General features: G+C 45.5%; 1 protein-coding gene across 1 annotated transcript; it reads left to right on the forward strand.

Annotated features, from left to right (window-relative positions):
• Positions 1–3,103: 3,103 nt before the first annotated feature.
• Positions 3,104–13,709, forward strand: LOC130135553 (uncharacterized). Its single transcript, XM_056305016.1, has 3 exons — positions 3,104–3,301; positions 3,388–3,653; positions 13,646–13,709. Exons 1-3 carry the CDS (start codon positions 3,104–3,106, stop codon positions 13,707–13,709), a joined length of 528 nt encoding a protein of 175 aa, XP_056160991.1.
• The last annotated feature ends 226 nt before the right edge of the window (positions 13,710–13,935 follow it).

A 13,935-nucleotide genomic window follows, 5' to 3' on the forward strand; every position in this document is an offset into this window, starting at 1 on the left:
TTAGCCGTTCTCGCTTAGGCTCGAGGTAAGCGACTCCCTAAACTCCGTCTAGGACTTTGGGTATTATTAGACTCGTTTAGGGGTTATTTAGTGCGGATTAAGGGCTGATTTTGTGACATTCTGAATTTTGACCAATTTTCAGGATTTATGAAATGAATATTTCTTTAATGCGCTTTCGGTAAATCTAGCTCGGAATTGATCACTCTCAAGTAGACTAACCGTTAGGGAATGGCTAGCTAGGAATCAAGTACGTGGACCTAAGAACTTGGCCATGGATTGACACTTCGACCATAAGGATTGGCGAGAGAATATTTTGGGTCATTAAAAGCTGATCCAAGGATGGTTACGGAACAATTCGTAAATGTCGTGCAATTGGATCGCGGGTGATTCCGCTTGGCCATTGTATAAATTTCGAACGATCATAAACCTAATCCGTACGATTGAGTCATTTGGAACTAGTGATTGACCCTCGCAATTACATGACAATCGAGGTCGCCATAGCTAGAGTAAACTTAGATGTGGTTCGATATCAAATCGGCCACGAGTTGATACGCGTAAATTCCTAAAAGCCGCCCGTTAGTTCGAGATGCACTAAAGTCGCGTTCGATTAAATTTGGCCATTAATTAGAATCCGAATTGGGTATCGAAGTTTTAAGATTTCCACGACTAATTTATTGGACGTCGTCTCGTTATAGTGTGGCCAATTATCGGGATGATCGAAATTGTGGAAAAAGGAAAATTACGGACAAAATATTTGGGTGGATAATGTTGAAAATCTCTCTCTCTCCTCCCCCATGCTGTCGCTGGCCCACGCTGTCCCACGTGCGGACTTCTTTCCGCTGACCTCCCCCACGTCCTTGCTACCATTTCTGTTTCATTTTCTGCTGACTTTTGCTCTGCCCTGTTGCTTTTGCTGAACCCATACTGTTTCTGCTTCACGCCTGCTGCTTCCCTCCTTTCTGACTTCTGCTTTGCTGACTTCCCACGCCACTCCACCCCGTTGTTGACTCCTCAACTCACGCTGCTCCACCCATGCTTCTACTTCTGCGTTGCTGATTACTTCTTCTTCAGTTTGCTTCTTTGCTTCTTGCTTTTTTTGCTGCTGCTCACCAGACCGACCAGCTCCCTTGCTCAGCCACCCTCAGCCGCCGTGAGCACCGCCGCCGAGCCACGTGTACGTCTGCCGGAACAGTTGATGCTTCCTTGGCTTGGCTTTGCTTTGTTAGGCTCCCTAGTGTGAAAATCTTGCTTAGGCCTTGAGTAAGTGGATTCCTAACCCTTGATTAGGCTAAGGGGTGACTAAGGGATTTGTTTGAGGGTGGATTAGAGGCTATGGATAGTTGATTTAGTGGCTAGTTGTGCTTGATTTGCTTGGTGGTGCTTGTTGGTTGATTTCCGGTAAGGTTGCTGCTGCGTCGCTGGATTTTCCTATTTTTTGTTGTGATTTGTGTGTGCTAGGGTACCCGGCTTGTCGGGGGGTGTTCGATCCCCAACGTTGCCATCGCCGACATAGTGGGACGTTGCCTGGTTATACCAGAAAACCGGTGGGAGTTCAGTGGCCCGAGGGGTCGTTAATAATATGGACATAATGAGTGCGATTTGCATTGGGGAATGTTTGCCTGAGTTAATTGATGAGCACGTCTGGGTTATTAACCGTGTTATGCATGATTATGCCTTGAATTGAATTGTACAAGCTTGATGAGCAATTGGCCATGTTATGGCGGGATTCTAAAGTGCAGAGCTTGCGTATGTGTCGAGGCAAGGTAAGGGCGCCTGTGATTGTTATGACATGTTGGATGTCGGCATTGCATGATTAGGATTGTTCGGAGGAACGCATTAGCCTAAGCGAGGCTTAGGTAGTTACTTATTGAGATTTATCTCATCCCCCGTTGTTAAACATTTTTCAGGCTTGGAATGACAAGTAGTCGTCACGTGCGGTTCGGAGTTCTGGGGTGATATTGGGCATTGGATGTATCATCATTTTGGATGCCCTGTTATAGAGGAATTTAAGTCAGCCTCCCTTTTGTATCCGTGGCCTCGTTAGGAAGTGGCTTCGTGTGAGGCTTGTAATTGTGTAAACCTCCTTGAGTTATCTTTGTGAGCTTATAATGACTTACTGGTTTTTATGTGAAGTGTTTTCCTGACTATCTCGTGAAATTGTATGTTGTATGGAGAGTTTGTATTCGCTTCTGCGTGCGTTTAATCGCTTGTGTTTCGATTGGGTCGGCGACAAGTCCTGGGATATCGCATACTTGATGACCTCGGAGGGATGTTGCGTGGTCATTGGGGTTCGGGGCGTGACATCCCCGTTGATTTGGTATCAGAGCAAGGTTAGCTCGATCCAAATTTGGTCGAGACCTGGAGTGATAAGGACGATGACTTTGAGGTAGTTAGTTAGGGAGACCTTCGCTGATCACATGAATAGATTGCGTTATGCATGCCTTGAGATTATGTGCTTGTGGTTAATAGGCTTGAGTTTGCATCATGTGGGGTGTTTAATGCATATCTCGTGGTTATTTGCTTGTGAGTGCTGGGTGGTTTCGTGTTATTACTGTTGGTTGTAGGTGCGGCAAGACTAAAGGTAAGAACGAAAACTCTATTGGTTGTGTCCTTACAATGCTTGTTTTGTGATTGCTGGATGCTTGTTTGGTGATATTCGTGATTGCAGGCGCTGCAAGGAGTATGGTAAGATCGAGAATCCTACTAGTTATATGCTCTTCATGCTTGTTTTGGTGGCTGCTTATCCTATGCTCATTGTCGTGATTTACTGCCTAGAACTGCTAGACTTGAGTAGATGGCTTAGGTCTCTAATTCCTGGACGGAATTATAGCAGTTTAGGTGTTTGGTGAGAGAACTCTGTGAGAATGAGCAGCCGAGGAATGGGGAAACAAGAGGCCAATCGGGTTCACGAGCTAGAGCTGTGGAGGATCACAGAGTGGATGGGATTTTGAGAGCACTTGAGGAGGTTGGAAACTTGATGGGTAGGCAGACTCAAGGACGAGTTGCTACTGTTACTGTTACTGCTGAGGCCGCTGTTGCCACTGTTAATGGAGCTAATGGAAATAATAGGAATAATGGAAATCATGGAAATGGAAATCGCTAGATGCACCAATTTGTGGAGCAGTTCTTAAAGCTGAAACCGTTCAAGTTCGACGGGAAGAGAGATCCCGAGGCCACTACTATCTGGGTTCAAGAATTGGAGAAAGCCTCTGTACTGCTGGAGTGCACGGAGGAAGAAAAGGTGACCCTAGCGGTGTATCAACTTCAGGGTGTAGCAAATGACTGGTGGAGGCCACCCGAGGTAAGGTTTTTCCTGTAAGCACGATCCCAAATTGGACTGCCTTCGTTGAGACCTTCAATGGGAAATACTTCTCTGAGAGTGCATAGGAACAGAAAATGGCAGAGTTTCTATGGGTCCGTCAAAACCAGATGACAATAGATCAGTACGAGACGGAATTTGCAAGATTGTCTAAGTTCGCACCAAGGATGGTGGAAGACCCTGTGGACAAGGCAAGGAGGTTCCGAGATGGACTGAAACCGGATCTCCGTAGTCAGTTGATACTCCTGAATTTAAGGGATTACAATGAGCGTTATGAGAGAGCTCAGATGGTTGAGCGAGACATGACAGAAAGGGCTGCCGCCTCTGGATCGCGGTATGCGTCGACTAGGGACAATAGGAACTTTGGAAAGGAGCAGATGACTGCGAATAGGCGATTTGTCCCTCCGGTAAGAAAGAACTTTTGAAAGCCGAACCACTACTCCAAGGACGCATGTCGGTCTTGTGGAAGGAGGCACGGGAATGGCCCTTGCCCAGGTGGACCTGGAGCATGTTTTGGATGTGGCCAACATGGTCACCAAGTGAGAAACTGCCCAAACTGACAAGCTAGGCCGCCAATGCAACAACAACAATCGCGGGTAGGACATCAAGCTAGAGTTGCCCCGCAGATTAACCAGGACCGACCGCAGGCACAAGGAAGGTTGTGCGCTATGGCTAGGAAGGAAGCGGAGGATTTGTCTTAAAGGTCTAAATGCGATGTGTGATGATATTTGGTGTATTAGAAGCGATTTTTGAAGTTATAGATTGAATGGTCATGTAAGACATATAATTGCTCATGGTGAATAGACGCAATCAGTTTATGGATTTTGGAATTACTGATGATATCTTTTGATAAGATTTGGATGAATGAGTTATCGCTTGGAAATTTTGGATTTTGTAAAGTACTGGGGTGATTTGTTTTGGGAAACCGTTGGTGTGAAATTTGATGGATTGAGCTTTGTCTTTGAGATATAGGAAGATAATTATCTTGTGGTTAAATTGTTGGTTGAGGAACCAAGGCTAGAAGACATAGCCGAGGTGTGTAATTTTCCCCGATGTCTTTCCTCAGAAATTGCCGGGATTACCACCTGAGAGAGAAGTTGGATTTGTGATTGAGTTGGCCATGGGACGGAGCCAATCTCTAGAGCGCCTTACAGAATGGCATTGTCAGAGTTGAAAGAGTTGAAGGTTCAAATACAAGAACTACTGGATAAAGGGTTCATTCGTCCAAGTGCGTCGCCGTGGGGAGCATCAGTGTTGTTCGTAAGGAAGAAAGATGGTCCATTGTGTTTGTGCATTGGCTATCGGCAGTTGAACCAAGTGACCGTCAAGAACAAGTATCCGTTACCAAGAATAGATGACTTGTTCGATCAACTGCAAGGGGCATTGGTATTCTCCAAGATAGACTGAAGAACGAGCTACCATCAACTAAGGATTAAGAAGGAGGATATACCGAAAACGGCCTATCGGACAAGATATGGATATTACGAGTTACTCCTCTGACTCGCCTACTAAAGAAGGAAATAAGATTTGAATGGACAGATAAGTGCGAAAAAAGTTTTCAGGAACTTAACAATAAGTTGACGAGCACGCCCGTGTTGACAATACCGTCAGATTCCGGAGGATATGAAATCTACAGTGATGCGTCGCTAAAGAGATTGGGATGTGTGTTAATGCAGCATGGAAGAGTGGTTGCATACGTTTCGCGACAATTGAGGCCTCACGAGCTAAATTACCCAACGCACGATTTGAAACTTGCGGCTATCATCTTTACACTTAAGATTTGGAGGCATTATTTATGTGGAGAAAGGTTTTAAATCTATACGGATCATCACAGTTTAAAGTACTTGTTTTCCCAAAAGGAATTGAACATGAGACAACGTCGTTGGATGGAGCTTCTAAAGGATTATGATTGCGATATTTTGTACCATCCCGGAAAAGCCAACAAAGTGGCAGGTGCAATTAGTCGGAAGTCAAGCATTGCGCATATTATGGTTAAAGAATGGACTTTACTTGAAGGGGGTGCGAGATTCGGAATTCAAGTTTGAGGTAAGTCACCTCTCAAGTTTATTGGCTACTTTAAGGATCGAACCGGAGATTCAGGTGAGGATTAAGTAATTACAATCTACGGATCTTGAGATTCAAAAGATTTTGAGTATGAATGCAACTAAGAGGAAAACCGACTCTCGAGTATCCGAGGATGGGATGTTGAAGTTTCGTGGACGATTGTGCGTCCTCGATAACGCGGATCTTAAAGACGAAATCTTAGCAGAAGTTCACTGTAGCAACTACACCATTCATCCGGATAGTATAAAGATGTATCGGAACTTGCGTCAGCACTATTGGTAGAACGGGATGAAATTGGATGTAACTAAGCACGTGGCAAAGTGCCTAAAATACTAACAAGTGAAGGCGTAACATTGTAAGCCTAGTGGTGTTGCGACCAGTGGAAATTCTCGAGTGGAAATGGGAACACATTACTATGGACTTCGTCATGGGATTACCGAGGAGCCAGAGAGGCCATGATTCGATTTGGGTTATCGTCGACAGATTGACTAAGTCAGCACATTTTCTGACAGTGCAAAAGGATTTTGCAATGGATAGGTATGCCGAGCTATATATGCGACCAATAGTCCTTCTTCATGGGGTGACAGTTACGATCACGTCAAACAGAGACCCTAAGTTTACTGCAACCTTTTTGAAAAAGTCTTCAGACAGCTATGGGGACAAAGCTGCAATATAGCACGGCCTATCACCTGCAAACGGATGGTCAGTCTGAAAATACAATTCAAACGCTCGAGGACATGTTGTGAGCGTGCGTGATAGATTTTAAAGGAGGTTGGGAAGAACAGTTACACCTCGTTGAATTTGCCTAAAATAACAGTTATCAGCAGAGTATAAGAATGGCACTGTTTGAGGCGTTGTACGGCATAGCATGCAGAACTCCAGTTTGTTAGGATGAGGTTGGTGAAAGGAGTATAACGGGTCCAGAGTTGGTACAACAGTTAGTTAAGGCAGTTAGGATCATCCTAGACAGGCTTAAGACCGCTCAGAGTCGTCAGAAAAGTTATGCGGATCAGAGACGTAGGTCTTTGGAATTTCAAGTGGGAGATCATGTCTTTCTTAAGGTGTCGCCAATGCGAGGAACGTTCCGATTTGGCAAGAATGGAAAGTTGAGTCCAAGGTACGTAGGTGCGTTTGAGATATTAGAAAAGATTGGAACTCCGGCCTATCGACTAGCCTTGCCGCCAAATTTGTCTCAAGTTCATAACGTTTTCCACGTGTCCATGCTGAGGAAGTATGAACCGGATCCGACCCACATGCTGAATTATGAAAAAATAGACGTGGACGACAGGGTGTCGTATGTGAAAAGACCTATTTGGATTGAGGACAGAAAGGAGTAGGTTTTGAGAAGCAAGACGATCCCGTTAGTTAAAGTCGTTAGACAGCATCACGGTACGGAAGGGGCCACCTGGGAAAGTGAAGAGATCATAAGGCATCAACACCCCCATTTGTTTGAGTATTGTGGTTTAGTTGTAAATTTCAAGGACAAAATTTTTGTAAGGGGGGAAGAGTTGTGACATTCTGAATTTCGACCAATTTTCGGGATTTATGAAATGAATATTTCTTCAATGCGCTTTTAGTCAATCTCGCTCGGAATTGATCACTCTCGAGTAGACTAACCGTTAGGGAATGGCTAGCTAGGAATCAAGTACGTGGACCTAAGAACTTGGCCATGGATTGACACTTCGACCATAAGGATTGGCGAGAGAATATTTTGGGCCATTAAAGGCCGATCCAAGGATGGTTATGGAAGGATTCGCAAATGTCGTGCAATTGGATAGCGGGTGATTCCACTTGGCCATTGTATAAATTTCGAATGATCATAAACCTAATCAGAACGATCGTTTCATTTGGAACTAGTGATTGACCCTCGCAATTACATGACAACCGAGGTCGCCATGGCTAGAGTAAACTTAGATGTGGCTCGATATCAAATTGGCCACGAGTCGATACGCGTAAATTCCTAAAAGCCGCCCGTTAGTTCGAGATGCACTAAAGTCGCGTTCGATTGAATTTGACCATTAATTAGAATCCGAATTGGGTATCGAAGTTTTAAGATTTTCACGACTAATTTATTGGATGTCGTCTCGTTAAAGTGTGGCCAATTATCGGGTTGATCGGAATTGTGGAAAAAGGAAAATTATGGACAAAATATTTGGGTAGATAATGTTGAAAATCTCTCTCTCTCCTCCCCCACGCTGCCGCTGCCCCACGCTGCCCCACGTGCGGACTTCTTTCCGCTGACCTCCCCCACGTCCTTGCTGCCATTTCTGTTTCATTTTCTGCTGACTTCTGCTCTACCCTGTTGCTTTTGCTGAACCCATACCGTTTCTGCTTCACGCCTGCTGCTTCCCTCCCTTCTGACTTCTGCTTTGCTGACTTCCCACGCCACTCCTCCCCGTTGTTGACTCCTCAACTCACGCTGCTCTACCCATGCTTCTGCTTCTACGTTGCTGATTACTTCTTCATCATTTTGCATCTTTGCTTCTTGCTTTTCTTGCTGCTGCTCACCAGACCGACCAGCTCCCTTGCTCAGCCACCCTCAGCTGCCGTGAGCGCCGTTGCCGAGTCATGCGTACGTCCGCCAGAACAGCTGCTGCTTGCTTGGCTTGGCTTTGCTTTGTTAGGCTCCCTATCTTGAAAATCTTGCTTAGGCCTTGAGTAAGTGGCTTCCTAACCCTTGACTAGGCTAAGGGGTGACTAAGGGACATGTTTGAGGGTGGATTAGAGGCTGTGGATAGTTGATTTAGTGGCTAGTTGTGCTTGGTTTGCTTGGTGGTGCTTGTTGGTTGATTTCCGATAAGGTTGCTGCTGCGTCGCTGGATTTTGATATTTTTGTTGTGATTTGTGTGGGCCGAATTTGAGGAAGTGTTCTTCATGAGAGTTGTTCATAACATCTTTTAGTATAACACATATTAAATCTGTAATTTTTGGAGATATTTTAGGGTCATTCGTAAGTCCATTTTTGGACCGAATTCAGTCTGCCGGATTTACTGTTCATCCGACATTCTGGTATTTCCGATTTTCTATGAATTTTTCCAGACCTCTTTTCAACAAAATTCCTTCATGAAACTTGTTAAAAACACTTGTTTCTATGTCATATAAAAATTTCAAGGCTTTCCAAAGTGATTTGTGTACTGGATGAGATGCATTTTGATGGTCAGGCGGCCTGACCGGATGGGTTGAATTTCGTCTGACTTCAAGTGACAAAAAGAGGTGTTTAAATTTAGAAATGGGTTTTGAGTTCTTCATAGAAAATGTTTATCACGATGTTTTGTACAATATATCCAAAATTTATAATTTTTGAAGTTTCTTTACTATTTATTTAAAAAGGATTTCGCTCACTGCGCAACTGCCCAGTTTGGACCCGGTTTTGTACATTTTCGATTTTTCTCTCTCGAGAAGAATGATTTGGTATTATCGTGGCATTTTAACGGATTTAGTTGACATTGGGCTAATTTACAAAGATAAAAATTGGCATTGAGTGGATAATGTGTGTGCATGATCACGTCACGTTCCGTCTAGGCGGGAGTTCTAGACGATGCTCGGCGGGAGTTCAGATGCCGTCTGGTACCCAGGGTTGACCGGGGGGGGGGGGGGAGTGTTTGATCCCAGACGATGCCAATCGTGGTGGAGGCCGGATCGATGCTCCTAAGTGGAATGCCGTTGGGTACCCGGCTTGCCGGGGGGTGCTCGATCCCCAACGTTGCCGTCTGGTACCTGGGGTTGCCGGGGGGTGTTCGATCCCAGACGATGCCGATCGCGGTGGAGGCCGGATCGATTGTCACGCCCCGAACCCCATCGAGCGCGCGGCATCCCTTACTCAGGTCGAATCAGTGCGACGTCCCAGGAAACGACGACGACCTCCCGATTCCATCAGAGTTCGATCACAGCAAAAATCAATGAGATAAACCCGGACAATAAAATTGGAGAACACCAGGAAGATATAAATCACCAAACCACCAATACATAAAACTATACCTCGATATATAAATATACAACATCCAATTCTTTACAACCCAACATTTCCAACACCCATCAAATTCGCATCAACTGATAGTACACACCCGAACGGATTTCCTGATTACACCACCAACTATTCACCTCAAGCACTCCTTAATTTAATATCAAATTTATAATACACGCACACCAACTGGCTTCTACGGATCGCGTCTTCAACCTCAAAAGGGATTAGCAGCCAAGGTATATTCTACTCCTGAATGTCGGTGTGCATCGGGATCCCCAAAACGCTGCGGCAGTAGCGGCGGAAGGTTCAAGGCTCGGGCAGGTGCTTTGAAATGGATTGGTTGAAACAACCATGAGACACTTCTCAATAAGTCACAACCTAAACCCTACCTAGGCTACCACGTATTCCATACAAGTTCAGACACACAAACGAACAACACGAACAAACACTAACCACGCAATCACACTTACTTAGACTCTTGGCATACTCAACCTGCATGTTAGTTTATAATCACAACATTCAAAATTCGCACGCATTTCAAACTTCGCACACCCCAATCCACACACAGTTCCATGCCAAAAACACACATCGATCACGCGCTATCACATCAATTTCATTTACTTTCCTCGTCGTACCCCACTAGCTCAATCACTTCTCGGCCCGCGTAAACACGCCTCAGGCCCACACGATCGCGCCCCGAGCATCACACGCCTCGGTCCGATCCCACTTTCTCTTACCATACCACACACCTCGTTCTCAATCCCATTCCTCGGCCCGTGTAAACACGCCACAGGCCCACACGATCGCACTCTGAGCATCACACGCCTCGGTCCGATCCCACTTTCACACTTTCCTCAGTCCACGCCAAATGCGACAGGCCTACATGATCGCGGCCCCAGTTTTAGAACGTCTCGGCCCGATCCTATTTTCACCCGAGCTGATCATGCCTCGGGCCAATCTCATTTCCCACTTCCTTAATCCTCAGCCTGCGCCAAATGCGACAGGCCTACGTGATCGCGATCCGAGCTTATAATGCCTCGACCCGATCCCAATCTCACACTTGCACACATTCACATTTAATTCCGTGCACACAATTGCACCCAATACATCACAACCACAAAGTCATATCGCAGACACGCAGTCAACACACAAACTGACATTTTTCCACACCCAAACGTTATCAAATCAGTTCAGGCCCCTCACAGCATTTTCACAAAATCTCGAGCCGAACCTAACCGTACCAACTACACAACAAACAGCACCCCACAGCACATAGAACCACACATCACAGCCATCAATCAGCCTTTTTCGCCCTCAAAAACACCATATCTCACTCCCGGCCCTTCACGACACTTTCATGAAATTCCGAGCCGCATCTAACGGCACAGACCACACGCCAAACAGTTCATCACAGCACATAGAACAGCACATCACAGCCAACGATCGGCCTCTAAAATTCCGCCGAAACTTCCCGAATTCAATCCTACCGCCCGCTAATCAATCCAGCCCTTAATTTCTACCAACTCGCGTCTAAACGGGTCCGAAAATACCCGATAAACTAGGCGAGGGTTTAGATTGAACTTACCCGACTCTAGACTCACGCGGCTAGAGTCAAACGGGCGGCGATCGACGGCGATCTTGCGGCGGCGGCGACGTACAGCTCACGACGGCGGGCGAGCGGTGAACGGCGGACGGCGGGGGCTTGAGCGTGGCCGGCAAGGGTCACGGCCGAGAGAGAGAAAAACCGAGAGGGAGAGGGGGAAACGGCAACTAGGCGGCGTGAGGCTCGGCGGTGATCCGGAGGGCGGCGGCGCGGCAAGGCGGCGAGCGGCACGGTGGGAGGGAGAGATGGCCGGAGGGGGGGAGAGCTCACGGTGGAGGGAATTTTCGGTGGGAAGAGAGAGAGAGGAGAGAGAAAATGGGTCAAGGCTTAAATAGTCCAATTTTGACCCAAAATGGCAAATGACCAAAATGCCCTTCTCTCTACTTTTCATCCGACGGTTGAGATTCGATCTTATCTTGAAATCGACGGCTCAGATCGAATCTTTCCTAAAATATCCAAGAGCAATCTTGAAATTTCTCAAAAACTCTAAGGGCAAAATTGTCTTTTCCAAATTTTAGGGCAAAATTACCAAAATATCCTTGCCCTGTAAAACTAACCATTTATAAATTTCCAAGGGTAAAATGGTCACTTTCCCATTTTCTTGCCGAAAACGAATTTTTCAGAAGGATTCGGGCACATCCAAAATTGCACGTTCCATCCGCAACGTCGTCCTAACGTTCTACCGTGACTTCCTAATTTTCCAATGTCCAATTTGGGCTCAATTAAATAATTAAATTTTACTAAACGCAACTCGAGTGTTTCTCAAACTAACGGGCGGCTGGTTGGGGAAATCCGCATATTCGACCCGTGACTGATAATACATCGAGTCACGTGCAAGTTCATTCGGTTCGTGACGACTTTCGGTTGTCATTAAAATCGCGATGATCGATCACTAGATCCGAGGGGCACGATCGTCTGGTATAGGTTCAGGATCGTTCGCCAACTCATTTCGTGGTCCAGTGGAATCACCCGCGATCCACTACTATGACAGTGGCAAACTGACCCCTAGTTATCCTCGCATCAGCCAACAGTGGCTCAAAATATCACCTCGGCGATTTCATGGTCGAAATTCAAGTCACGATCGAATTTTCTCTTAGTCGCACAAATTTAAATCCCTGATTAGCCTTTCCCCAATGGTTAGTATCCCAGGAATGATCAGTTCCGGGCGAGAATTTACCACGAGTATATTCATAAAACTCAGTATTTTATAAACCCTAAATGGACCAATTTTTCGGGATGTCACAACTCTTCCCCCCTTACAAAAATTTCGTCCTCGAAATTTACAAATCCCACCACTACTCAAACAAATGGGGGTATTGACGTTGTATTAGTTCTTCGCTTTCCCATGTCGCGCCTTTCGTCCCGTGATGTTCCCAAATCACCTTGACCATCGGGATCGTCTTGTTCCTTAGAACCCGTTCTTTCCGATCTTCAATCCTTACTGGTCTCTCGACATAAGACACTTTGTCATCAACTTCTATCTTTTCATAGTTGAGCACATGAATCGGGTCCAGTTCATATTTCCTCAATATTGATACGTGGAACACATTATGTACTTGCGATAAATTTGGTGGAAGTACAAGACGATACGCTAAATCCCCAATCCTTTCTAGCACCTCAAAAGGTCCCACGTACCTCGGACTCAACTTACCTTTCTTACTGAACCTGGATAGTCCTCTCATGGGAGATACCTTAAGAAATACGTGATCCCCTACTTGAAATTCTAAAGGCCTTCGCCTTCTGTCTGCATGACTCTTTTGACGGCTCTGTGCTGATTTCAGCCTTTCACGAATCACCTTAACAGCCTCAATTGACTGTTGAATTAACTCTAGCCTGGTGATACTCCTTTCTCTTACTTCATCCCCGCACACGGGCGTTCTACATGCCCTGCCATATAGCGCTTCAAAAGGCGCCATTCCAATACTATGCCGAAAACTGTTATTATAAGCAAATTTTGCTAAGGGCAATTACTCTTCTCACTTACCCTGAAAATCCAATACACATGCCCGAAGCATATCCTTTAAAGTCTGAATAGTCCTTTCAGTTTGGCTATCCGTCTGCGGATGACAGGCTATACTAAACCACAACTTTGTTCTCATGACCGCTTGTAGACTCTTTCAAAATTTAGCGGTAAATCTCGGATCACGATCCAGCGTGATCGTTATCGGTACTCTAGGAAGACGGACTATCCGACACACATACAACTCTGCGTACCTTTCCCATTCAAAATCCTTTCGCACTGCCAGGGAGTGCGTTGACTTAGTCAGTCTATCCACTATCTCTTACATGGAACCGGGTCCTCTCTGGCTCCTTGGTAATCCCGTTACCAAATCCATTGTGATGAGCTCTCATTTCCGTTCAGGGATTTCCAATGGTCTCCATTACCCTTCAGGCTTACAGTGCTGTGCCTTCACTTGTTGGCACGCCAATCACTTGGCCATATGCTTGGCCACATCCTTTTTCAGTTTATTCCACCAATAATGTTACCACAATTTCCGGTACATTTTCGTGCTGCCTAGGGTGAATATCATGACTGCTCCTATGAGCTTCCGATAAAATCTCTTCTTAAGCTCCAACTCATTGGGCACGCATAAACATCCTCAAAACTTCAAAATTTCATCCTCGAACACTTGGAAGTCAGGTTTCCCCTTAATATTATCCATGTCTAGAATTCTTTGAATTTCTTGATCCGCAGATTGCAAGATCTTACTCTTAGTCTGAATCTCCGATTCAATCCTCAGAGTGGCTATCCAGCTTGAGACTTGACTTATTTCGAATCTAAACCCCGAGTCTCGTACTCTTTCTAACAATGTCCATTCCTTACCATCAAATGTGCGACACTTAACTTCAGACTCATTACATTAGTTACCCGATTGGCCTTTCTGAGATGATACCAAAGGTCACAATCATAGTCCTTAACCAACTCTATTCACCGACACTGTCTCAGACTTAACTCCTTTTGCGAAAACAGATATTTGAGGCTTT

Source organism: Syzygium oleosum, unplaced genomic scaffold (assembly GCF_021117445.2).
Source record: "Syzygium oleosum isolate NSW1041296 unplaced genomic scaffold, Sole_v2.1 Sole_v2.34, whole genome shotgun sequence".
Taxonomy (NCBI): Eukaryota; Viridiplantae; Streptophyta; class Magnoliopsida; order Myrtales; family Myrtaceae; genus Syzygium; species Syzygium oleosum.

What these genes read in the sequence shown, in the direction of transcription:
- LOC130135553 (XM_056305016.1), top strand. Translation starts at nt 3,104, where the DNA reads ATGCACCAATTTGTGGAGCAGTTCTTAAAGCTGAAACCGTTCAAGTTC. An exon ending in ACTGGTGGAGGCCACCCGAG is followed by an intron (nt 3,302 to 3,387) that starts GTAAGGTTTTTC and finishes GAGAGTGCATAG; the next exon opens with GAACAGAAAATGGCAGAGTT. An exon ending in GCTGCCGCCTCTGGATCGCG is followed by an intron (nt 3,654 to 13,645) that starts GTATGCGTCGAC and finishes CTTGATCCGCAG; the next exon opens with ATTGCAAGATCTTACTCTTA.